Source organism: Hermetia illucens, chromosome 3 (genome assembly GCF_905115235.1).
Source record: "Hermetia illucens chromosome 3, iHerIll2.2.curated.20191125, whole genome shotgun sequence".
Taxonomy (NCBI): Eukaryota; Metazoa; Arthropoda; class Insecta; order Diptera; family Stratiomyidae; genus Hermetia; species Hermetia illucens.
Window position 1 is genome coordinate 118,604,491 of NC_051851.1, and position 27,518 is coordinate 118,632,008.

The 27,518-nt window shown below is 42.0% G+C and overlaps 1 protein-coding gene across 4 annotated transcripts in view; it reads left to right on the forward strand.

Moving 5' to 3' along the window:
- LOC119651235 (leucine-rich repeat-containing G-protein coupled receptor 5) overlaps positions 1-27,518 on the forward strand; it is a 232,812-nt gene that overhangs the window by 65,842 nt on the left and 139,452 nt on the right. For all 4 annotated transcript variants that reach the window (XM_038054710.1, XM_038054711.1, XM_038054712.1 and 1 more), the window contains exon 2: positions 4,641-5,841. In XM_038054710.1, coding sequence (XP_037910638.1) covers positions 5,402-5,841 — 440 coding nt within the window. In that variant the 5' untranslated portion in view covers positions 4,641-5,401. The remainder of the gene's footprint in view (positions 1-4,640; positions 5,842-27,518) is intronic.

A 27,518-nucleotide genomic window follows, 5' to 3' on the forward strand; every position in this document is an offset into this window, starting at 1 on the left:
AAATATTTTTAATGTGAACGTCAGCATTTTTCTCTAGACGGTAAATTTAACCTTTGCCTTACAATAAAACAAACATTAGTTTGCCTAGGAAGATCAGTGGAAGTAATAACTAACACATCCTTTGCGGATAAGGTAATTCTTGGCGGACGCGTATGCATTTAGAGATGTGTTTTTTCCCGGCGGATCCCCTCCAAATTTCAAATTTTCTTCGAATATAAAGCAAGAGATAACTAGATTACGATAAAGTATTTCAAAAACTCAGTACCAGGGTCTATTGGAAGTAAGAAAAGTAGTGGAATATTTTGCCCTGTGGCATTTAGTGCTACAAGAAGTCTCGATTCCAAGATAAGTTTCACTCACATGAAATCTCTTCTATAACAGCCACGGCTTTCATAAACTTAGAGTCCCTGCAGGAGTCGGAAAGGAATCTCTGGATGATTCCTGGATCATCGCTGATGCATTCAGTGAGAACAGGGGCAGTGCAAGGGTAGAGTTTTTTTCATAGCCAGTAAATCAATGAACTGTACTACTTCATAGAGGAGTGACAAGTTCCATGTCATCCAATGGCAAGTAAGAAGGTTTTCTCATGGTAGGAAAGTAGAAGATAGGAATTTTCTATCGTGTATAGTGAAAGTACACACGGTAAAATAAGCAGTACTTGGTTTCATTACCGAAGCTCCACAGCCAGCCAGTATACCCTCTGCATGATCCTCTACCTTTCCACTAGTTGATATGATAGTTATAATGGAGAGTATTAAGAGAAGTTGCAGTGTCCTAAAGGAATTTTAGTATGACGATCAAGCCTATAATAATAATAATCGTTGGCACAACAATCCATATTTGATCAGGGCCTTGAAGTGTGTTAGAGCATTTCATTCAAGACCGTAATGGTACACTACAGAACACTGTAGGAGACAATGTGGTTACCATTACGCTCGCCCGAGATTATTACCCTGATTTGACTCAGGTACTCATTCACAGCTGAGTCGACTGCTATTCGACGTCAAATCACGATACAAATCCCACTGCCGCCAGCGAGATTTTGAACCGCGACCTTCCGTACGACAGCCTTGCGCTTTAACCACTCAGCTATCCGGACAAGCCTATAACCGACAGAAATGGTAAGATGTTTCCTACTTCTAGCGCATTCCTAGGTGCCTCAACCTACTTTGGATAAGTGCTGGATATTGTCGCAGAATAGGTATGGAGGTTTCATAACTCACAACATAGACACTCCCCCATACTGATGGGGGGTAATGGGTAATGTGTCGGTGTGGTCCTGTAGATGAAACTGGAAACCAGGGTTGGTTACCGTTAACGTTTGAAGTTGATATGTTCGTAGAGATGCTATTGGGGCAGCATAATGCTGGGTTGAAAACAGGTAGCGCTGAAAATACTGGTAGAATGAACAAATTGAGAAGTTGCGGCGCCTTTCCCCCATATATAGGAGAGCGCAAGACGAACATCAGACTTGCTCATCATACTTGGCGACTGACGAAAAGCTGTCTCATATTTGCCGGAAAACCCATGATAATAAAGCTCCTAGCTTATATGTCGTTTCCAATGGAGCTTTCAAGCTCGATGTCAAGGTCAGATTTGATAAATGCATTTTCAATGGAATTTTTCTTGCTCGGTGGAAGAGGCAGTAACTAGTTTTACTACCTAATCCCAATTAACAATCGCTACTTAAGCTACTCGAAAGTTATCTCCTGGGAAGATCACTTTAGTACGATTCGCGTGAGGAACCTGAACAGTAAACCATCGTGGCGGAAGTACCGTAAGGCTCAATTTTGGAACATCTCCTATATAACGTGATGTACAATGAAATCCTTGTCCTCGCCGTTTTGGAAGAGGCTACGATGATTTGGCTTTGGTTGTCGTTGCGAAATAGCCTGTAGATATCGCTGGGATGTGGGAAGCCAGAAACAGTTGTACCATGTCTACTGCTATGACAGATGTCACTAGGTGCTCACAGCCAAGTGTTGGCAACCACGTGGGCGCACACCAATGCACTGCATCACATACACGGCACAGACACCAACCTTTATATCCGGAATTATTTTCGCGTAGCTTCCATCGCGGCCGAAGATGTGCAATCATTCTCAGTCTCTATCAAGTTTCAAAGGTCAAAGTGTAGTATAGGTCCCAGGGCGCAACGTGGATTGTCACCCACGATGGATCATAAAACCTGCGAAACGCCAGCCGAACCAACACCAAGAGCTGTATAGCCAAACCCTATCTCTACCTCCACGTGGTGATCGCTGGGAGTTCCTTCCTAATGAAAAACTGCAGACGGAGGAGGAAAAAGGCGAGTCTCCCGAGCCTAAAAACGGGATAAAATGTACCAACTGGCCCTCCAGGTTAAGGGTTGCATAGGGCTGATAACCCTACACGGAAAACCAAAGTTACGAAGCTACGGAAGGAGCCTCGAACAGGACGAACCAGGCAACGAAAACGGACTAACGATTTGCGCATTTTCTCATGGAACGGAAATTTGAAGCGTGTCCCAAATATGACATCAAAATCATACTTGGAGATTGCAATGATAACGGACTGCGGACGCCGTCACCTCTCAGCCTTCATGAATATAAGAAGATATTGGGCGGCCAATATAGACTCAGATCACTATCTCGTTGACATAATGCTCCGAGCTCGAATTACAACACCACCTACCATCCCTTTCACAATCAGGTGGGAGTGAATGCTGAAGCCATTCACAGCACAGACCTCCGTAACACCTATAAAGGGGAAATGGATCCCGCAATAACTGCAGCTAACACATGTCCTAGAGATGAAGGATCAACAAATGATCCTCACAATCACCTGAAGAACGTTATCATAAATACGGCCACAAAGATAATTGGCCCCAGCCGCAAGAAAAATCGGAATGGCTGGTTTGACGATGAATTTAATCTAGCAACGGAACGGAATAACGCCGCATAGCGAGTAATGTTGCATTCTGAATGAACGCGGTCACGCGCGAAGACTTATCACGAAGTCCTGCGAGCGGAGAAGCGACTTCACAGGCGGAAAAAGGAAGCCTGGGAGAACCAACAAGTCTGTCAACTAGAAAAGTACAGGGAGCAACCGAACCAGGCGCGGATGCTCATCCTAGCGAGATAAAGAGGGAAATCTGAGTTCCGAATTTATGGGAATATTGGAGCGATGGGTTGAGTATTTTGATGAACTGCTCAACAACCAAAATATCAGCGAGTTGGAGGTCCCACCAATTGAAAACGACGGAAAAATACTGCCAACACCAAGTATAGAAGAGTCGCCAGGAGCCGATAGAATTACAGCCGAATTGGTTAAATATGAAGGCGACCAATTACATCAAGTGGTTCATCAACTCATGCTCAAGGTGTGGGACAGCGAATCAATGCCAGGCGACTAGCAACGCTGGATTATCTGCTTCATACATAAAAAGGGAGATATTACGCAGTGCAGCAATTATAGAGATATCGCGTTGCTGAGTACCATCTATAAGATATTGTCCTCTATCTTGCTAAGCCAGATAGCCTCATACGGTCAGAACACCATTGGCCCATACCAAAGAGGCTTCACTCCAAACAAATCAGCAACAGATCAGATTTTCTCTGTGCGGCAAGCGATGAAAAAACTGCTGGAATAAGTCCACTCAACTACTGGCCTACGCTGACGATATTGACATCATGGGGGGAGCATACCGAGGTGTACTGTCTACCTTCTTCCACATTAATGAAGCAAGACGAAGTACATTGCAGCAACGTCAGTGTCAAAACCGAAAGAACTAACATCGAATCGCACTGGTCAAACGAAAACAATGAAGATAGGGGACGCTGCTAACAGAGCCTTCAGCTGTATAAGACAATGATCATGCTAGTCCTTATGTATTCCTCGGAGAACTGGGTTCTTAGCAAAAAAACTGCGAACTCTTGGCCGCGTTCGAGAGAAGAATTCTCCGAAGAATTTTGGCTCCCTACAAAAGGATGGTCGATTTCGTAGCCTACATAACCATGAAATCTATGAGCGATACCACAACCGTCTGGCTGTGGATAAAATCCGGCTCAACAAGTTGCGGTGGGCGGATCCTTAATCTGTATGGATGAGGATGATCCAGCCCTGTTTCAATCGCGCCTCCATGTTCATGAGTTTTTCAACTAGGCGGTGCTGCCTTCATTGTTGCGTTATTTTTACTTTCACGTCGCCTCTTTTAGAATTAAGAAAATTTGCCATTTTCCTTATTTTACATTTAAGCTATCAAATACGAGAATAATCCCAACGCAATTGAGGAAAAACACGTTAAGTGTGGTATATAATGTACGGGGGACTGGAGTTTTCAAAAGGACATAAGGCATTGATCTCTAACTTATATTCTATTTATACAAAGTCCGCCCTAATTTTCTGCAGCTAGGTTTTTCTTATTGAATCAATCACCGAGTAGAATAGTACTGTGATCGCTTTTTCATCAAACTGAGTGATTAAATGGAGGAAGTGCACTATCCCTTGTATAATAAATTTAGTCGTGCGAATACAACTAACAATGGGGGCGTCGCTAAAAAACGCATCACTTAAAAGTTTCTCCTAGGTCAGATGCACAATAGCCTTTCTAATATTAAATGAATGATTTGATCAACTTCTCTCATTTTTCTCCATTTCAGATGCCAGTGTCGCTTACTGTGAAGAGCATCGGCGTGCAGTTCAGCGTCAGCCTATCCGTGCGTAGAAATTCCAGTGTAAATCTCTAATTGAATTAATAATAACTCAACTTCGAACGTGCAATTGTAAATTCCTTTCCTAAAGTGCGCTCGGTTTCAAGTGCATGTATCGAATGTGGATTCAGTGCCCAATCCAGTGACTGGTTTTCTCGGTGCGAAAACGACATGAAGCTGCGAATAAATAGATAAATCAAAGCGAGTGCAGCTACACACAATCGCCACTTGTTACGTTTAGTGAGTTTTGTTGCAGATATGACCCCCGAAAAGACAAAAACAACATCGGCAACAGCAACAACAACAAGTCATTGGGGGCTACTTGAACCGACTAGACCGTAGACTACGTAGTCAGTAAGAAAAATCTCACGAGACTTTTGAGGCCACAGCAACCGAACAAAAAGACAAACCAATGGAGTCGGTAATATACTCCCATAAGATTAATTTAGCATCGATTATTCGGTCGCCAGTCATTAGTTCTTTAAATCGTTAGTCAATTTAATTTACTAGCAAATTGCACGGGTCAACGCGGTGACTATGAGTGACGAGACACGGATCGAAAAAATGCCACTGGTTTCCAGCCAATTTCGGAACAATTATCCTTGCGACTTTCGACATTTTCAAAGTTTTTAGAGTATTTTGAATCCAATTCGAGCGGCGAAATTGGCAAGGAAAAAGGGTCAGCAGTTTTCTTCTGATATAACGACGGCATGGCTCTGGGCGCAATTAGAGCCACGGGAAATTATCTTATTCGTCGCTGGTTGTTGTCATTGATTGGTGGTTTTCGTGTTTGTGTATCTGTTACGATTGTGCTAATTGCTATGTGTGCGTGGCTTAAAGTTTCGGTAGGCGAGGCTGCCACAACCCCGGTGGCTGTCACCGCCGATGAAAGCTCGATAACAAGTGATGGAATTATACGAGAAACGGTAGTGCTACCTTCATCGGATTCAGAACGCGAAGCTCAGGAATTGTACGAGAAAACGCTACGAGATTATAACGTTCGCGAAGGACGAACTTTGCGAAAAATTTGCGAACCATGGCTGAGACGAGGATGTCAATGCAGTGGAGACTCTACTCAAGTCAAGTTGGTGTGCCGCGGACTGGGATTTCTTGATATACCACTCGATATCCCTGAAGAAGTTATACATTTGTAAGTATTTTGAAACTTTTTACTTTAGCAAAACAGGTCCCATGCGAAACACCATTTCTACCTTCAAGGCTATGCTTAATCATCATCAACGGCGCAACAATCGGTGTCCCGTTTAGGCCTTCCTTAGTAAGGAACTCCAGACATGGTTTTGCGCCGAAGTCCGAAGTCAATTCGACAGCTTCAAAATCGGTGGCTGCGTTTTGGTCTACGCCACCGTTGCATCTGAGGCAGAGTTTGCCAAATTTACTTCGGATCATCCTCCCTTATACAAATCAAATGACTCTTCCACCGCGACTTATTCAACCGGGTTTCATCCATAACCAGACGGTGGCAGTATTGTTCATAAATTGCATCGTTATATAGACTACGGAATCATCCAAAGAATTCTTCGGGGAATTTTTCTCTTGCGGCGAAGCTTTCAAATCCTCATCCAATGTATCAAACCATCATTCTTTCGGCCGGTCTCTTGGTCGCCGACCTTAGTGAGTTAATTCTTGTTAGCGCAAATCGAAGATGCCTCTTTGGGAATTTTTCCACGATGGATGCAGCCTCATATCAATCGTGGTTATCCTCATTTCGGATGTGATCAAGGTGTGTCACGCCACTAGTCGAACGCAACATCTTCATCTCCATTACTGCAAGATGCCATTCATTGTTTTTCATAGTTGACCAACACTCCAACCATAGAGGGTGGCAGGCCGGACGACATTGCGGTAAATTTTAGATTTGATGCGTCGATCATAAAGAACACCAGTTGCGGAATTTTATTTCATCCAGGTTCCGCTAATGCGTGAAGCAATTTCATGACGCAATTGGCTGATAGCATGACCCGAGATATTTAAATCGCTCACTTCTGGACAGTTTACTGCCACTGACAGTTATAGTGCCTGCTTCATTGAGATCGGTCGAAAGAAAGGCGATCATTTCATTTTTGAACAAATTGCTCGAGATCATGTGGCGCGGCAGGATCTGCAGCATTCGAAATTTATTTCGGATGTTGCGGATGCGGACGGGTAGATGGCGCTGAACTCCGAAACTCTCCACTCACTCGTTTTCTGAACGCACCAGGGGAGTGGAGAACCAGCGGTAAAAAAATGCCGTTGGTTGGGACAGTAAGGACCGCATGGAAATAACTCGGTCTCTTCTGTATCCAACCGCGGCGCGAGACACACGTAACGTCACATCGCTCGTGACTGAATAAAGTTTAAGCGTTTTCCTCTTAAATTTATAATAAAAATTAGCTTTATTATGTTTTCTTCCGAATATTGAGTTATTGATTTTGATATTATTTGAATTTAACTTGTTCGTTACTATTCTGGTCTAAAATAAATATATTAAACTCATAAATTATTTTGTAAAAATTAAAGAACTTTCGTTTCATAATGTCGGCTAGCATCCAAATTTCTTAATGAGTGACGTTCGTTGGGATAGATTTGAAGTTGATACGGTTTGTTCCCTTTAACTAACGAGTTAATTAGTTGCGATGAAACTTCTCAATATACATCCGCGCGAATCAACACATATCACACAGTAGCCTTGTGCGGCAAGCATATGCATTCGAAGCTGACGCATTCCTTTAAAACCATTTGCTAAAATCACTTTTCCTACTAGATGCTAGGAAAACATCGTCTGCATAAAGCAGTATATAGGGTGCTGGGCGTTCGATATCCCGTGCGACAGTGTCAATAACAAAGGCAAAGAGGAGTGGGGGAGGTCAGGTGGCGTTTCCCTCATGGCAATTTTGCTAATAAGATTGTCAAGAATGCGTTCAAAAATCGTCATGGTATGGGACAGGAACCGGATCAGATGGTAATGTGAGCATTCTGTTGGACTACCTTACTGTCTGTCTGTTCGTCCGTCACACGCATTTTTCTCGGAGACGGTTATAGCCATTGGCATCAAATTTGGTAGAAAGATGGGAACTGTGACCGCTCACGCATACAGTGAGTTACATCCTGTTACGTCGAATTTAAGGGGGGGGAGATAAATTTTTTTTTCACCAAATATAATCATGCGGGGTATCAAATTAAAGGTCTCGGTCAGTACTTTTCAAATTCGGTGTTAGTTTTGACATTTGCTGGAAAGGTGGGGAGTGCGGAGGTTGAAAGTGATCATTTCTTTAAGGGGGCCATTCTCAGAAACTACTCAACCGAAAAATCTTAAAAATCAAGAGGCTACCACTATATGGCGCCCGTGCTCCGAAATACCTTCCATACGGATATCTGTTTAAATATAATTAATAATAGTATAATGATATAATTTTTAGTAATTCGCTGCAAAACCCCCCTTAAATTCATCCTAGGAGTGATATAGGCTATAATGTAGGGCATGTTCTTACCAGGTTTGGTGGAAATCGCACTATAACTAACAAAGTTATAGTACGTCAAAGTTGTTGCTTCTTTGAAAATTGAAGACTATGAATGTCAATATCACCCGAAAGTGGATACTCTCACATAATATATGCGTATATTACGTGCTACGTACTAAGAAATACACAAAACCTTTCGCACCTGAAGCGTCCGACTTCCGGTTTCCAGACTTGTTTTCCATATTGAAATTATGGTACTTTCTTGCCAGCCAAATGGTGTTCTACCTTCCCGAATAACTCCATTGGAATTCACTGAGCCACGTTGTTTTATCCTAGCTCTTCGTTTACCAGACCTCAGATGTGATGTCAAGCAACAAGACCTGACTGTTGCTTTCTCTGATTTCATTCGTTTTATTGTTTCCTCGACTAAAATTCAATGGCGCTGACAGGTGCAATTATTCCAAATGTCGGCAACGCTTGTATAAGTGGAAGATGAACAAATTCTTCCGTTGAAATCTGCTCGAAATATTCTCACCATCTCTCCGTCGCGCCTCGTCGATCAGTAAAAAAAGTATCGTTCTTGTTATTGACGCAACAGAAGTGTTCGATATGCTGTGTGCGTTGTTGTCGGCTTTTAACATGTCCGTACAGATCTCTCTCGGTGTATGTTAATGGACTGCTCGGGTAATAGCGATTGGTTTCCTTGCTTCCAGGTTGGTATTCTTGTCAATTTGCGAATTGGCCAGCGATTTATCATCGAGAAACTGGTGGTAGAGGCGTTCCTTTTCAAGTACCTTCATTTAAACATCGTCATTTCAAAGTCAAGCATCTCGGTTGTAAGTGAGAACTTTGACGATGTGGTGAAACTTTTCCAGTAGGCGCTGAAATAGGTTCGGTTGTTTTCACCCAACGATTCCAATAATAATATTGTCGAAGGACGTCGAACTACGTCCTAAAAGAACTATTGTGTCCCTTTACTGGACCGACACTGCCCCAGAAAATGTTTGCAGGCTCCTCATAGAATTTACAGAGAGTGTCCGTAGATATTCCTAGTTTCCCCAAGCGATAGTTTATTCTGCAGTGACCATTGAGTATGATCCGGAAGCCCTTTTTGTCGAGGTTGAACAACCGTTGGAGCGCTTGAGTTCGTATTCCCTCTTGAGCGCCTTGGACTGTTCCACTACTGAAAAGATAGGCATTCCCATAGCAGTTTGGAATTCACCTGGTTGGACCTGAGTGCCTTAATAGCTGCTTGCTTCTCCCCCTACAATTCCTTTCTAGGTTGAGTGAGGCACATCTATCCATATCGTATATTTCCACCTGGAATATGCTTGTATATAAGTAAGTTTATCTTGGACGAATGACCCAGGTGCCTTCCTTCCTTCGATTAAGGCGTCGCTGGAACTCCCGGACATTCTCAACATTGCCCTCGTGCTGATGGAGCAGAGTAAATCCCACAAGGACCTCTGGGGATACGGTTGAGCATGTTCTCATTACCCCACTGACACCCATGCAAGCAATCTTTGAAGTTTGTGTAACTGCCTGGCTGTTCTGTCGAGTTCCATTCTGTCAGTACTTTCGAGGTGCATTCCAATTTTTTCCCTGCAATGGACCTGCAAGTCATCAGAGCCCTTATGGCTTTTCGACACACGTTTTCAATAAGTGTCTTCCAGAGTAGTTTTTTGGTCTAGTGTGATTCCCAAATATTTGATCTTTGTTGCTCGTTTCACCTCTATGCCATGTAATCTACTGGCTCCCAGGAGATCAACCCTGCATTTCCTGGTAAATGGCCTTCCTGTACCAGTTATTAATGATTCGCAATCCGGTTTGGATTCTGTCACTTAAGGTATTCTGATATTTGTCCCCACAGACTAAATCAATGCCATCAGCGTAGCCTGTATTCCAGTGTTTGCTACCTGTCCTAGGAGTTCATCAGCTACCATACTCCAAATAAGCGGTGGAAGTACCCCACCCTGTGGAGAACCTTGGGTAGAATTCATGGCAAAAAAATTGCACTGGCAGTACTTCGATTTGCCTACTATTTCCCACACTGCCCGTCCAGAAGGCGAGGGTGTTTCCCACTCCCTTGCGGATCAGGACATCTTCTATCGTGTGGTGTCATTAAGACCTTGTTTGATGCCCAAAGGCGTACTGTGTGCGTCTTCGGGCTTCTTCTGTTTCTATAATATCTAGCAATAACTTACATTACATCCGCCAGCTAATACAGGACAGTTTCGGTGAACCGTCCTCTTCGGTAAGTATTAGGTTGTTGCACATGAAATGGCCGATTTGGTACTAAAATTTGAAACGACTGTAAAGTGTACAAAACTTTATTTAATTAATCAAAATAGGTGCCAGTCGATTCAGAGCACTTCTCCCAGCGAGGTATAAGAGCATGTATGCCAGTCTCGTAAAAGTCCAATTCTCAGGGGTTGATAAACTCGACGAAGGCAATTTTGATGACCTCTTCATTCCTCAACTGTTATTCCGCCAAAAAATGATCCAAATGCTTAAAAAAGTGATAGTCGGTTGGCAAAAGGTCCGGTGAAGGAGTATCACATCATCTCTGTTGACTAATCATGGTCGTTGAATACTCAATTTCTGGTGCATTTCCGGTGAGGAGTTTGGCACAGTATTTCTGTGCATTTATCATTTCTCCAGGTGTCAAGAAAGATTAGTGGATAACTCCAGCTGTAGACCACCAAACAGTCACCATTACCTTCTCCGGATGGAGGCTCGGTTTCGGCACATGTTTCGGTGGCATCTAGCCATTTTGCGGATCGGCGACGATTGTCATAAAATATACACTTTTCATCATATGTCACTATTCTGTGCAAAAAGGGATCGCTTCTGTTGCGGGAGAGTAAAGAACTGCAAATTTCCATTCGAAGCGCCATGTTTTGCTCCGTAAGGGCTTGCGAAACCCATTTGTCGCGCTTTTTCACCTTTCCAAGTTGTTGCAAGTGCCGGAAAACTGTCGAATAGTGTACGCCCAGTTTCTGTGCAATGTCTCTCACAGACTGTCGACTAGCAAATGCAGCTCGTCGTTATCAATCGATGGTCCTGGATGTCCACGTGGCTTTACGCCGTTTGCGTCGCCGGAATTTTTCGAACGACCGCGTGTCGTTCGTTCGCTTACCGTATTAGCTCCAAATGCGCTGTTAATGTTCTTGGTCGCGTCCGCTGCTTTATGACCGAATTTGAACTCATACAGAACAAGTATACGTTCTTGGCTCTTTTCCATCCTTTTTTCCGTTTTATTCAGTGTTATCACAACGATGGTCAAAACTATCTATACTTCATTATCTATGTATCATTCATTATGACACCAACAGCGCCAACTGGTGGTGGTTTGATACAGCAAAATCGCAACTAGTTTCACTTGATTGCCAAATCGGCCATTTTATATGCAAAAACCCGATATGTAGGGGATCGTGCAATAGAATGTTACTTCTGATATAGTTTTCCATGACCTTCTCCACCTTGTTAAGTATGAACGATGTCAGCCAGTTTGGTCTGAAAGATTTAGGGTGAAAAGCATCCTTTCGGAATAAAGATTACTCTTACTCGGATCCATGCTTTTAGTTTATATCTGAAGGTTACGTGGCCCCTTTCCACTCTTAGGGGTGATGATTTCTATGCCTCTCTAGAGTGCTGGGAGAATCGGAGCTACTCGGGGTTATTTTAGTGGCCACTGCCGATCTTAGGGGTGATGATTTCTATGCCTCTCTAGAGTGCTGGGAGAATCGGAGCTACTCGGGGTTATTTTAGTTGCCACTGCCGATCTTACTGTAGGTATCACTATTTCCCCCTTCCGTCAGCTGTTGTGTGGTGAGGCAGAATCCTGTTGCCTTCCGCTGGGAAATGAGTTCTTAAAAAGAGACGTAACCTGCCCTTCTAATTCTCGGTAAATGTCCCATCTTCTTTCTTCAAACAGACGAAGGATGTTACCTTGTCTTTGTCTATAGCTTTGTATAACCAGGAAGCTACTGTGGTCTGTTTTATTCCTTCACAGAATTCCTTCAAGCTATTTCGATTTACTTCTCTGATGGCGTTGCGATACGATGTCAACACAATTTTGTATCTTTGCCAGTCCTCGGCTTGGTTCGCCCAATTGAAGTGTTCTCGCGCCTCCGTTCTCGTCCTGGTTCCTGTTCTACCAGAGTACATCCCTGGAAGGCTTCACTATCTTGGCCAGAAAGCTGGTCTTATATGCGTCAATGGCGATTATGTTAAGAGTTCCCCCACCACTTTTCTAGTTCTGTTTTGCACCTGATGTCACCGCTTGTTTGTGGATGTTGTTCCACAAGTGTCTTATGGAGGAGTCCCAGTTTGCTTTCCTGTGATTCTTTATTTTCTTGTCTACTTCCAATTGCTCAAAACTGAATGTCGAATCTGATTATTCTTTGAGCCGATATAGAGAGCTCCCTAGAGCTATGTCTAGGACTTTTTGCCTGGTGCTGATCAAGAATGTTGCCGTGTTCGCCACGTTGTGTATTTCTGACTTATTACTAAGGATGAATTCATGAAGGTATTAGCCTCTTCAATTGTTGCCTCTGCTTTTCCAGGTGTCGTAGTCGGCGTTTGCATCGCAACCGAGAACTTCTCCAGTCTAACGTAATTCTGGTAGTAGCCGGGTGTTATATCGCAGGAGATATCCTGATGCTACGACTGCCCGGCTTCCAGTAAAACTCGGGCAGGCACGAGGTCATCAGAAATTCTGAAAGACATATATTTTATTTTTCATTTGAGAATGATGCAAGCTCTTGATTTTTCATAAGAGGGATTCCAACTTACCTAGTTGGTTCTTCTTTGCAGACTGCGAATCCGGGACGCCGCGGGTTTTTAAGCCAATACTATTCCAATGTTACCCTTGGAACTTGCCTGTGCAATTACTGCAGATGCAGTTTTTGCATGGTGGAGGTTTGCTTGGGCTATTTTATTGCTGGCGGTTGGCTTCATTGGTGCTTGGAGCTTTTCTCTAATGTCGGAGCATCATACTCCTCCTCCGATATTGCACTTCCTTGTGTTTCGGTATCCTACCTGAGCCCGAGAAGGTTGAAGTTTGGGTCGTTCTTCTTCTTCTGTGCACAGTAAGCGCACTTCCCTGTTCATTTCTATCCTTTCATCCTCTAAGTTCTCCGCATTCCTTAGGTATTATCCTTCCTTGGTTTCCCCTGTGCACGTGCACAAGTGCGCTACCAAATGTGTCAGTGATGAGGCAGTTACGATGTTTAATGCCTCCAAGGATTAACCATCTACGCCGATCGTGAGGAGTTTTCCTTTGGCCTCCTCCTTGTTTTTAAAAACTCCATAATCGTGTGTTGAGATTCATATTTTGAGTGATAAGGAGGTACAGAAGCTTCCTGTCTCAATTACTGCAGCTTTTGGGACTAGACCGTCACCATGTATGACTCTGGAATGTCACCACATGCACATGTCTACAGTTCCGTTCCTTTCCATCTTGGCAATCTTGGGACTATAGTCCTATAGCAGCCCGCCGTGCCCTCCATCGCGCAGTCTAAGACCTGGTCGAGAACGTAGACCGGGGAAGGCGAACTTCTTATCCCATGCCTCACACTTCTCCATGACAATTAGGTCCTTAATTATTTCCTGTTCCTCACGAGTGAGAATTTGCTTCGGAAATATCTTCGGCAGTATGGCCACTCGAATCCCCTTTCTTGCATTATCATAGCTAACAGCGGATATCCTGACTCCTTCCTTCACTCCTGATTTTCCCAGGATTTCCTCCTCTTGGGTTCGGCTTCAGGTTTCTTGAGGGCATTCCCCTCTTGCGGGCTGATTTCCACTACTACCCGCTTTCTTGGTTCCAATGCTGAAGGCTTGGGTCTGTTTTGGTTTCAGGTCTTACTGCTCTCAGTGTTACGGAAATTATTTGGAGAGGCGGAGAAAGACTTTGTGTAGGGTGCAGGGTCCCAAATGCTTATTGTTTTTTTTTTTGTTTTACTTTTTACAGTAAAATTTTTTGATTGAATTTTTTTTACTGTAATACTCATATACTTCCTACGAATATGGGAGTTAGGTAGTCCGCCCGGACATAGCCCCCGTAGCACGGTAAGGTCAGCTTTACTCACTAGTCAGTTAACCCCAAATGCAAACTGTCCAATTGGCTCCCGGAGAGCCACATATTAACCCCGGAGAGAGATAGGTTGGCTCATAGAAAGCTGTATTCCACATCAGTCTATCCTGCTGTTTACTGCTCTACCCCCAACGCTTCCAAGGTTATAAGGTTATATTTGTCTATTTTTATTGTTCTCATTTGATGTTGTTTCTTTCGTTTTTGGTTCTGCCGTTTTGAGTCAGCTGAGGAATCTGCTGTTTGGAGTTTCCTTGCAATGTGAGAAGAAAAGGTCCGACTTCTAGACAATCGAGACAGCTCCTCAATTGTAGTTATGTGTGGCAACACATGAAAAATGTGGGAAATTGGAGAGGGTAGAGGAGATTGTCCATGTTTTAGGGTTTATATTACCGAAGAAATTTTAAAAACTCCAAAGACATTCCTTCTGCAAATCTGTCCTCAAATACAAGCCATTATATTATCTGCTCGAAATAAAGGAAGCACCAGTTATGGGCCAAATTTTGGACTTATTCCGAATTCACTCTTTCTAATGCGTCGAGCACTATCCACACTATTTGTTAACTTGTGTCAGTTCGAGCTGTCGCAAGTCATAGAACAGTCGTGAAAGGAGGGTGGTAGAGTACTTTTCTCGGAAAGCCTTGAGCAACGTTATCGCAGAAAGAAAACAGGTAGAAGTCGGCAGCCATCGTGCGCAGCGGTGATTTTTGTTCTACTAAGGTCATACACCTCAAAATGCGACTATATATGTTCCGGAATATGTTTGAGTCATTCGATTATATGTAGTATTATAAATTGAAACGGTTAAGTAAACTTAGCAAGAGTGGTCAGATCCCCTTTCAGGTCAATATATCTAGCTACACTCGCATAGTTAAATACCTTAGTCGGCAGCTTAGAAGACCAGTGATTAAACATTCGCCTATCCGTTTCCGACTGCTTTGCCCGAAAGAAATTATAAAGCTTTCTTCGATACTGACATGTGCAATACCAATGTAATGGTTGTTTGAGGTTAATCTTTTGTTGTTTTCCCGATTTCACTAGGTGGAGTCAATATGCCAACCAGTCATCCCACCCAGCATCTACGCAGTAATTTTCTGATGGTCATTATGTTTTGAAGATTTTTGGACCCTTTTGGTTTTGGTTCCTTGAAGTTTGCTGTATTTCCTTTTCTTGATAAAGATACATGTACTTTTTACCAGCAGTTAGAAGACTAGAGGAATTCAACTCAATTTCACTTCAGAAAAGAATTTGCATCAACGCCAAACAAATATGAAAAGTTCTTCAATTAATTAATCTTTGTAAACATTCAAAAAGGATAGTCATAAGATTAATTACCAGAATCAAATCAATCTCATCCCTTGTTGCTCTTAATATTAGACAGATAATTAGTCAACGCAAAGACTCCCACAGATATCGGTTCATTAAAACTTCATTGCGAACCGTGAGCCTATCGCATAACCATTCCATCCGTGTCTTAATCGTTCCGGCAAAGAACATCAGCCTCATTCGATTCTTGAACCTTGGGAATTACTATCATATCAGACGCTTATTCACTCGGCTTGATCCTTGACGCAATCTTCTTCGGGAGATTTCACTCGGAAGCCTCCTTTTCATATTTTCGCTCCGATAAATATCAAGTGTCTCAAACATCCCCATGTCATTTCCATACATTAACCCTCTATCGATGAAACGAAGAAAGGGATGATTGATGAGCAACTACATTTCGGCGTAGCACGAAAATCTGGATAATGGGCGATTCATCCTTTAAATACGCAACACTTTCCTTGATGACGTTCGAGAATGCTGCGTCAATGCCGGCAATGATAGCCTTAATTTTGTTTGAATTTATGCCTACAACGGACATCAAACAACCGATTAGGCAGAAATCATAATAAATGTCAGGGAGAACTCAAAAGGATGAGAAAATTACAGATTGAAAAAAAGCTACTTCTAAATAAATCATCTGCGGTCGAGATAGGCGCTGAAGTTTGTCTGCATTTGGAGGTTGTAGACCTACAAGATGCTGCGGAAATCCGGGGTGTAGTGGGTTAGAGCTCGATTCGGATACAAAGGAAATCTAATGGGCGCAATTTAACTTAGTCCAGACTTGGGTATAAATGTTTGTTCAGAACAAAGCTGCGAGTTCCAAAACTTTACTCATAATGGAGAAAGCACGTCTGGACGGTCTAATGTAGTTGAACTTTTGCAGTTGTCACTGAGATCCTAATTTTCAAGGAACAAATGGGCTATTCCCTGCGAAATGCTTTGCTGAGAAATAATTTTCGCAAAGCTAAATGTTTTTAAACACAGTTCATTTAAACTTGATGTTTGCAAGGGATAGAAAAATCGTACCCGAGTCCCAGCGGCCATTTGCTTCCAAGAAAATCTATTTCACCAAGGACTCTTCTATGTGGCAGAATTTTTCCGGAGAATTTTAAGTGGGTGAATAGACTTCTTGCAAATGATGCGATAGATTCGGGCGAATGAGTAACGGATCGCCCTGAGGAGTGAATGACTTTCAAAATCTATTACTTATGCTAGATTTTTTCATCTGTTTGTGTTTTTGCTAGCATCAGAGAAGGGATGTCGTTGACTGTGACGACAAGGATGCGATGCGATCAAGGACAAAGACACAGCGAAGAAAAAAACTAAGAAATGTAAATAGATTCCTCCATTGTCGAGAAAGAACTGAATTACGGAGAATTTTTCGAATGGGCTAACCGGTTTATGGGACATTTGGCGGACTAGTTTGTATGGTACGTTTTCACTTTGCCTTTGCATTTTTTTACTGGGTGGAAAGTGAAGTATTTTCGATGGTGTGGAAAAGCTACCCTAGATTTGTTTCCATTAAATGGTTTTATCTGCGCATTTTCAAAATGATTTCAATTCCCTTGCAAATTGAATTTTCATTATATTGATCAGTTTTTCATGGTTATTTGTGCGACTTTAAAATGGAATGATACCAGGCTTTCGAAAGAATCTTGTAGTCTTAGTAAAATTTATTTGAAGTTGAATCTGACTCAAGTGCGGCCGTTGTCGCTTACGCCTATAGGAGCTGTAATGGAAGCTTCATTTCAAGTGCTAGACATTTTTCTTATATTGCACTAGTTTCGTGTGAAGGATAAAAAGTAAAAATAAGGCAAACTAAACAAATAATCATCGCCATCATCAACGGCGCAACAACCGATATCCGGTCTAGGCCCGCCTTAGTAAGGAACTTTCGACATTCTGGTTTTGTGCCTGTTTGGCGTTCTGGTCTACGCCATCGCTCCATCTGAGGCAGCGTTTGCCCCGTCTCCTTTTTAAGGTCTTGTGTAAAACAAAATCTTATTAAAATCGGTTTACTGTCTATCTGTCTGTTTGTCGCAGCGATTGACCCCAAATTTAGTGGAAAGGAGGGAACTGTGAACTCTCACGCATACAGTGAGTTAATACATCCTTTTATGTCAAATTTAAGAGGAGGGTGTACATTTACAAATTTAAAAGGGGGGTGTACATTTTTCTTTACCAAATCATGTGGGGTACTTTCCGAAGCTGGTCTTAGTTTTGACATTTGTTTGAATGACGGGGAGTTCAAGGGGACGAAAGTGATCATTTATTTAACAGGGCCATTCTCAGAAACTGTCAAACCGAAAAATCTGAAAAAAATTGAAAGGCTGTTACTATATGGTGCCTAGGCTTCGAAATACCGATATCCTTTCAAATAAAGTTAATAGTAGTATATTACTATAATTTTCAGTAATTGGTTGCATAACTCCCTTTAAGTTCATCCTAGCACCACGAAATTGCAGCGAAGCAGGCTATGATATAGAGCTTGATCCTACCAAGTTTGGTGGGAATCGCAGTTATGATAGGTCAAAGTTATCATTTCTTTGGAAATTCAAGATTTTGAATGTCAATATCACCTGAAAGTGGATATTCTCACAAAATATATGCATATATTACGTGTTGCATACTAATGAGGCAAATTCACACTCAAATGTCTTTATAAAAGAAATACACAAGGCCTTTCATACCCGCAGCGTCCAGCTTCCGGTTTCCTGACTTGTTTTACCATAGATATTAAAGCTTCTCCGGGTTGGATCGCCCTCACCCATACGGATTAGCTAACCCGCCCACCGGACCCTGTTGAGCCGAACTTTATCCACGAGGCGATAAATTTCATCGTTTGTAGGCTACGGAATCGTAGGTGACCAGAAATATTATTCTTATTTGACCAGTGCGGTTTGATGTTGTTGGTTGGTTGGTTTTCGGTGCTGACGTTGCCGCCATATATATCGCCGCCTGCTCGATCTGGGTGAAGGCAGATTGTACATCTCAGGTTGCCAGAATTTACAGCAACATCGCGGAACACCTTTTCCCGGGCTAGGTTACAGTGGATGCATGACAGGGCATTTCCTTGTTTAGACCGTTGTTGATCTTGAATGGTTTCGAGAGTAATTCATATGCTTTTATTTGGTTTCATACAATGGTCAGCGTCAACCAGTCAGTCTTATCAATTTTGTTGGGATACCGAAATCTCTCATGGCCATGTACAGTTTTACCCTAGCTATCGTAGGCGGCATTCTAGTCGATGAAAAAATGGTGCATGCAAAATGCTGCCATATTCCAACAGTTTTTCCATCGTTTGCCTCCCAGATCACTGTTGCTGATTTGCCTGGAGTGAAATCCCTTTGGTATTTTGGGAATTACCAGGTGAGGTTGATAGCAGAAGCCTTTCATATAAGTTTAAGACGTGTATTTAAGTGCGACATGTGACCTTTCATTGTGGTTTTCACAATGTGAGAGCTGTACATTGACTGTCTCTGCAACCGTAACCTTAGAGCAATTATAATAGTTAACTTTTTGGGAGTAGATCATTCCGGTAGAAAAGAAAGGCAATCAAAAGCTCTAATGACAGGGAAGTGTCTGGAAGTAATTAACACCGCCAAAGCACTCCCCTGCCAGTGATTAAATGCAAGGAAATTACAATAATTCAGCCCTGGTGTAGGAAATTACTGAAGTCGTGCCTGGTAACAATCATCTAACTCGTCTGTTAGATTTCTTTGAGTTTGCTACTGCAGGTTGTTGAACGAGAGTTTGGCTTTCGAGATATCTCTCTCGGGAGCGTGTATTGTTACGATGTCGTTGCCCATCGCGTGAGAAAATTCGTGCTGATCGATGTTATTAATAAACGCGCTGGTTGTTGCCATAATCGGTTGAAGAGCAGTTGGTAAGCGTCTTACCCATAGACTACGCATTAGCGTTACTGGAATGACGGTACCGCCGAAATATTGGAGACAGCGGAGGAACTGGGAGGGTCTCTCGTCACCCATCGATGTCCGCTCCATACTCTGCCCTTTTTTCCTTCCTGATTGACACTCTGCCGCTTTATCAATTATTCACATAAGCGGCTATAAGAGTTATCCGTCACCGACTCTAAAATTATGTCGCGGACTTCGTTGATATGCCGTGGTGGTAGCACTGCAATGAGTTGAAAATATTGCTGTTCTGGGTCTATTTGTTACACATCACAAAACTTGCCTCCACTATTTGGACCAAATTTCGGACTTCTCGGAATTGAAGTCAAGAAATTTTGGAGCGCAGTTTACCTCGGTGGGAGTTATACTCGCATCTGCAGGCTTGTTGCTTGTTCTCGGCATTCTGGCAATTTTTCTTTTGAACTCGGGGTCATCATTTTGTCAATTAGCTGGTGAGGTGATAGCTGAAATTAGATGAAAAGCCTTTTATATAAGTTTAAAACGTTTATTTAAATGCGTCAAGTGACCTGCATCTCGTTGTGGTGTTCACAATGTGATAGCTGTGCATAGACTGTCTCTTCAACCACTGCTCTACGTAACCTTGTAGCAATTAGTTAACTTTTTGGGACCAGATTACTTGGGTAAAAAGAAAATTAGTTAAAATTTCTAATGCCAGGCAAATGTCTGGAAATAATTAACATCGAGCCAGTATGGACCGATGAGGTTCTGAGCGTATGGGGTTATAATGCGGAATATCTTATAAATTTTACTCAGCAATGTGCACTGCCAGATATTTCTGTTTTTATATATGCGCTGTCCCACACCTTGAGCAACAGTTGATGAACCGCTTGGTGTAGTTGGTCCTCTCCATATTTAACCAGTTCCATCGGAGCTCATAGCAACGAGACAAACACAAGACGAACACAAATATCCATGACAACTGCGATTTAAACCCAGAGCAACGAGATTACGAGGCGGATCTTCTACCCCCGTAACTATTGCGCGTGAATTTTGACGAGACCTATATTTCGAAATTCGCCGCGGAAACGCGCTTATTTTTCATTTGGCTGACTACTGCAAGTATTTGGTTTATTGGTTTACCACTATACTATGTGATGTAGAGGCTCTTCTTGTCCAGCGTAGATACGGACTGCTCCTCCAAGCAGAAGAGAAACCATCTCGGACATCAATGCAATGAGTGAAGCCCCTGGGCTTGACTGCCTCATCATTATTCATCGCTGTACCTGCATTTTCTTATCTTATATATAAAAATCAATTGCTGTTCGTTTGTCTCGCTAAGACTCGAGAACGGCTGAACGGATTTATGTTATCTTGGTTTTGAAATGTTCGTGGAGGTCTAAGGAAGGTTTAAAAGGTGAGAAAAATTCGAATAATTGCCGGTAAATCCCTGAAAACAGCACTTTTCTTTTTCCCATATAAACGTTTTTTTCTAAAACAAGAGCCTACAGGTATGCAAATTGATTGTTTGGGATGAATGCACAATGGCCCATAAGAGGTCACTGGAGGCACTGGACAGAACGTTGAAAGATCTTTGTGACAAGCCAACTATTTTCGGTGGGGCCATGATTCTGTTGTCAGGTGATTTTCGTCAGACTCTTCCAGGTGTTCCCCGATCAACTGTTGCTGATGAACTAAATGCATGCCTAAAACAATCGAATTTGTGGCAGTATGTAAAGATACTCCAATTAACAACTAACATGCGAGTATTTTTGGAACAAGATGATACTGCGAATGTGTTTGCAAAGCAGTTGTTAGACATTGGAAATAATAAAGTTGCAGTGGACACCTCGACCGGATTCATCACGTTACCCACAGATTTCTGTCACATCACAGACTCAAAAGAAGAGCTTATTCAGCGTATTTTCCCAGATATAGCACAAAAGTTAAATAACCATAATTGGCTGGGTGAACGAGCAATATTGGCGGCGAAAAATAAAGATGTCGAGGATCTCAATGCGACCATTCAGAATTTTCTTCCAGGACAGTTGGTTTCCTTCAATTCAGTCGACACCGTTATGAACCAGGATGATGTTGTAAACTATCCCACGGAGTTTTTAAATTCACTGGAATTGTCTGGATTACCACCTCACGATTTGCAGTTAAAATTAGGGTCAGTTGTCATGGTGCTGCGTAACATTAATCAACCTCGACTGTGCAATGGAACAAGACTGGTTGTGGAAAAGCTGATGAATAACGTCATTGAGGCAAAAATCATAAAAGGAAAATACAAAGGAGAGGATGTCTTGATACCGCGGATACCAATGATTCCAACGGATTTACCATTCGATTTTAAACGCTTACAATTTCCACTACGCCTGGCCTTTGCGATGACCATAAATAAATCGCAAGGACAGTCGTTAGAAGTTTGCGGAATCAACTTGGAGTTTCCCTGTTTCGCGCATGGACAATTATACGTCGCGTATTCGCGTGTCGGACAACCGTCTTCTTTGTTTATTTACGCACCACAAAACAAAACAAAAAATATAGTTTATGAGAAAGCTTTAAATTGATTAACAAACTGTATCATAGCAGTGTGAGCCTGTCAATATCAAATTTAATCCTTACAAATAGCCAGTATCTCAGGAAAGCTCTATTTTGTAATTAAGCAACATGAAGTGTCGAAAGTAATAATAAAATTTCATGCTTTTTTATTTAATACGGATTCGTTTTGTTTGTTTTAAAATTATTTTATACAAAAGTTTGGTTCTTTTATTTATCGATTGAGGCAGTTCGAAGTCTGCCGGGTCAGCTAGTGTTCATGATAAAAGTATTAGATAATATAATCTATCTCTTTAATTTATATAAAGTTTTTCTCTTTTTTTCATCTTTCGACAATGCCTTCCATGCCCGCTGACATACGTAGTTAATATGTAAGCCTAGATACTTTTATCGTTAACTTCTTGTTCAACAGAGGATTGAGGACTGAACCATTACTTTTCATTCTCCCCGTCGAGTCAATAAACTCTAGTTCTTCTAGTCAGAGTTGTCTATATTTTCCTTGCTGGGACCGAGTTTGGGGATGTCTGGTTAGGTGAAGGTTGCTTGGTCAGTTGAATTAGTTGTGATGTACTGAACTGTGAAAAAGATTTATGAATATAATTGCAGATACTTCTTTCAAGCGTAATCATCTTTAATGGTGAAAGATTGTTGAGTTACGGAAACAATTCGGTACAGTATTCCCACTATTCCATTATTTGCATTTCTGTCAATGACATTATTCTGCAAAAGAAATACATTAAGGCAGCGGAGAAGATGGAACCACCTTTCCACTTTTAGATTGTTCCGCTATACGAGAATTATCGTTACTAAAAGGAATAGACATAAACATCTTCAATGAACGGGGGAGAATTTTTGAACATTGTGCTGAAAAATAAAGAGTTTTATTTAGTTGAGAGGTTTTGTTTTTGTTCTCGAGCCTCCAATGAAGGAGATACTGAATAAGGTTCGGGAATACTAATCGGTGTCCGGATAGCTGCGTGGTTAGAGCACAAGGCTGTCATACGGAAGGTCGCGGTTCAAATCTCACTGGTAGCAGTGGAATTTGTATCGTGATTTGGCGTCGGATACCAGTCGACTCAGCTTTGAATGAGTACCTGAGTCAAATTAGGGTAATAATCTCGGGCGAGCGCAATGCTGACCACATTGCCTCCTAGTGTACCGTTACGGTCTTGAATGAAGTACCCTAACCCAAGGCACTGATCCAATATGGATTGTTGCGCCAACGATTATTATTATTAATACTAATCGAGGAAAATTGTAATTTTGAAAATGGGAGATGGGTTGAAACAAAGTCCGAGTGTCGGAAAAGAAGCTCTGCAAGGAGGAATATTCTGTTACTTAGGTCTTCTACGTTAAAAGGAAAATATAAGATAGAGCGAAGGGTCGAATTTATGTTCATTTGCGAAGAGGTTCCGGAGCAGACTCTCTGCAACGGGCATTCTGCATACTATACTTGTGACAATAATATGAAAAGTTTGGTGCAGCTGGATTGTAGTCCGATGCTGAACGATTACGGTCGCAAAATGATGCTTCCTCTAAATATTGTAAATATTCATGAAAAGAAAGAAATATGAATTCATTCTTAGGCTTTTAACAATCTTATTATTATCTTATTAAAATAGGTTTACTGTGTGTCCGTTCGCCTGCCTGTCTCTCACACGCATTTTCCTCAGAAGTGGTGAGAAGTTGGGAATTGTGAACGCTCACACATACAGTGAGTTACACCGTTCTATGTAGAATTTAAGGGAGGCGGAGTCTCTATACATGCAACACTGAGTGCAGATTTTTCTACCGAATATAGTCATGCGGAGTATCAAATGAATGGTCTCGATTAGTACTTTTCAATGATGTCCTCAGTTCTGACTTTTAATACACAAAGGGGTAGTGCGCGATAGTGGTCATTTCTTTCATTGGTCCATTCTCCTCAGAACCAAACCAATCAAAAAATCTGGAGAAAATAACCTCATATATCGCACTTCAAGAATAACTGGAGTCTAAAAGTGATGTCAAACTAGTTTTTTTTCGATTGATCAAGGCATTCTGGTTAACCCGATGCTCGGCTTCGTGCACGTGATCAATCTGTTTATTTGTATTCTCATTTGTCGTTTGCGGTCCACGCGATCGGATTTCGGCGCACGTAAATTTAGTTTAATGCCATAGGTATGAGGGAGGGAAGTATCGTATACTCAACCCACCTGCCCGAACTGGCTAGGAAAGAGGCAATGATGAGTGTTTAGGAGAATACTTCGGTGGAGTTGCTCCTATGTAGGTGCGGGTGGATCTAACTTTAAATTCGCCCTTTTCTGAAATATTCCATACGTCTGTCTTCGCAGTTTATTCGTTACATTATTGAGAATATAAAAATGGTTTCAGATCTGGACTGTCGGGGTGGTTCGAATCTAACTGGTGGCAAAGGCATTTGTGTCGTGATTGAATGTCGGATACCAGTCGACTCAGTTTTGAATCAGTATCTAGGTCAAACCAGGGCAATAAATCACGAGCGAGCTGATCAAATTGCCTCCTACAGTGTACAGCAGTCCTGTAGCAGATCTTAAATGTGTTAAAGTGCTCTAAGACGCTTTAAGCCCCAGGTCCAGTTGGATTGTTGCGCTAACTAGTGTTATTAATCTTATAATCATCTTTTTATAGTAATCAGAGGCTCTACTCTCCATATTATATACATACATGCATATGCGTACATATTTTGAAGTTCATATAGGCTGCCGTCGAAATTTGTTCCCCAAAGAAATTATGTCCACTTATCCTAGACATATAATTGCGTGTGTTATTATCCAACTTTGAATGAGAATTACAAATTCAAAGTTGTTTCTTCTGTTTGCTGTCGTTCACGGATGCATCTTGCTTCTGAAACTGATGCACAAGACGAGAATTCTCCACAGCATTCTCCATTTCAACTTCTTCTAAACGCATAGCCAACTTAATAGGAGCTCCCAAAATTCGTAGGTATGGTGTCGACGTACAAGGGGCGCTTGAATTTCGGTTTAATCGATTGGAGTAGTGTCGCCCAGAATGTTGTGGCTCCTTTGGATCGTTTCCATATCCTGCAAAACGGCAACTGAAGAGAAGACGCACTTGATTAAATTGTTTCCCGACTATATTACGTGGCGAATGGAAATTTCTTGTACGCCAAAGTTGGGAGTGTTTCTCGTGCAGTGATGTTTCGTAGACAGTTGAGTTTCATACGAGTGACATCTAATTAGATTGCAAAACTCTTTTCGTCGAGTAATTTTATTAAAATGCATTGTCGGCTCACCACACTTGTTGGTTGTTGATGCACTGGGAAAGTTAGATATGGAAAATGGAAAATGTTGTTTAACTCTTGTCGCTCAGCTTAATTGGCCAGTAAAGTGGGAGCACATTTGCAAGTTCTAAAGCTGTATTTGCCTTTCTTCAACCGCAGTCATGTTTACGAGTTATAACTTTCAATTTTGAAAAAGTGTTTGAATTGCATTGCTTGCTTGGCTTTAACAATATTTGCATCATCTAGTTTCGGACGCGATTCTACGATCAGTGATGGAAGCGTCCGTTCCTTTGTAATGGTTGATAAACTACTTATTACATACGTCAAACCTATGCTATGCTATATTGAAACGTGGCAGGGGTTGCATTTTTCTTTTGAAATTTTACCATGCAAGGCTACTCTGTTAATACCTTACAAATGAAAATTAATAAAATATTGATAGTTTGGGCAGCAGTTGACGGCTACTAATTTTATTGCACCAATGGATTCTACTCCTAGGTAAAAGGAAAGAGCCCAAGACGACTCTATGCATCAATTGACACCTAACAATGTTCAGTTTATCAGTGCAGAGAGTGTAGTGCTCCATCAAAATGACAATCATGGTATTGTTGGTGTTTATCTGTTATCTACGTATGTGGCCAAGGTTTGCCGTTTGGTGAGAAAGCAAGCAGATGTCATCCGCGCAATAACGGTATTTCACATTTCACAACATGTCAAAATATTTGAATAATCGTTTTATGATGATTGATAAGGCGGTTAGTATCACGGCGGTTTTAAGTGAATCCGCAGTATATGAACGTATAGTTCCACGATTATTTTGATTGTTATATTTGGGCGAGAGAGGAGCTGAAACAAGACAACTGAGTTGGTTGAGCGTGAGCTTTTCGATGTCGTTGTGACGGGACTGAATCCTGGTAGGCTTGTCACATGCATATCCTTGAATGAAGTGAAAATGAAACTACAGCTGTCTCGAGTTACCCTACTTCTTCAATATTTGCGAACAAAATCTCTCAGAGTTAGTGGACTTAGAAGTTCGGTAAAAGCTGCTGGAGTTTTATGGGATGATTTTGCAGAAAGGGAAAGGAAATTCCAAAGGGTTTGTTCCATTTGAAATCATTGAATCCCGATCTCATTTTCATTAAAAGTTGTAATTTTACTCAGTTAATTCATCTCTATAATATGAGAAATTGGACCAGAAAAGGAGTAAGTTGCTCCTCAATTGGTCCGGTCCTGCATTAAGTTGATGCGGACTTAGGACCCCCTTCATTCTCAAAACGAATGAGAAATTGATTTTCGTCCAATACAAAACGAGCTAGAAATTTAAAGGAGTTAGGAGTATAAAATATCCTGACTGGCAATTTTATTCAGCACCATTCGCTTGAGCTGCTATTTCCCCCTGATGCTGCGAGTATCATAACCGCAGTCAGTGACTTCTTCACATCAATATAGACATACTGGTACACAAGACCATCTAAAATGTGAAGTTTGCCCACATCGAGGGATAATGATGAGGAGAGAAGAAAGGAATTCTCAAATCAAACACAGTTACTTGTAATTCATTATACGAGGTATATTCAAACCGAAACAATTCCCAAAGAAAGAACTAAAAACAATACTAAAATAACTAAAAAATAATAAAATCACCGCCGTTTCCGGTCCCAAGCCCGGTTGCGAAAGGAGGGATGGATAGCTTGCGTCTGAATGGCTGTACGCCACCGCAACGTCTCAGGGGGTAGATGAGGAAAGTGCAGGAACTTTGCAGTCCTGCAGATTACTCACTGAGGAAGCTATCCCCACACCTGGCAGTTAGGTATAAAATACAAATCCATCTAATGAGAAGAAGGAAAAATTTGAGGTCCGGTGCGGATAACCGGCGGGAGTTGTCTGACTGGGTCGGGCTCTCGTAATGCACAGCACGGCGTCGAAACCGTGGGGCGATTCAACGTCTAGGCGCCACAACGACCAGGAGCATAGCACCGCCTGCGGCACCTATTTCGTCAGAATCTGTGGCGATCATTTCATCAGGTTCACGTGGGCAGCGGATGAAGTGAACTGAAAAAATGAAAATTTTCATCACCCGCTCCTACTACGAAATAACGGCAGGGGCGGGTGCAGCATCTTACCGCCTCTTGTTGCACCAGAGATTCGTCGATCGTTTCCCGCAATTCGCGCACGTGACTGTGCAGCGAGTTGCAGACCAGGATCGTTTTATTACTCACAGCGATACAATCCCGACCACCATCAGGGAGC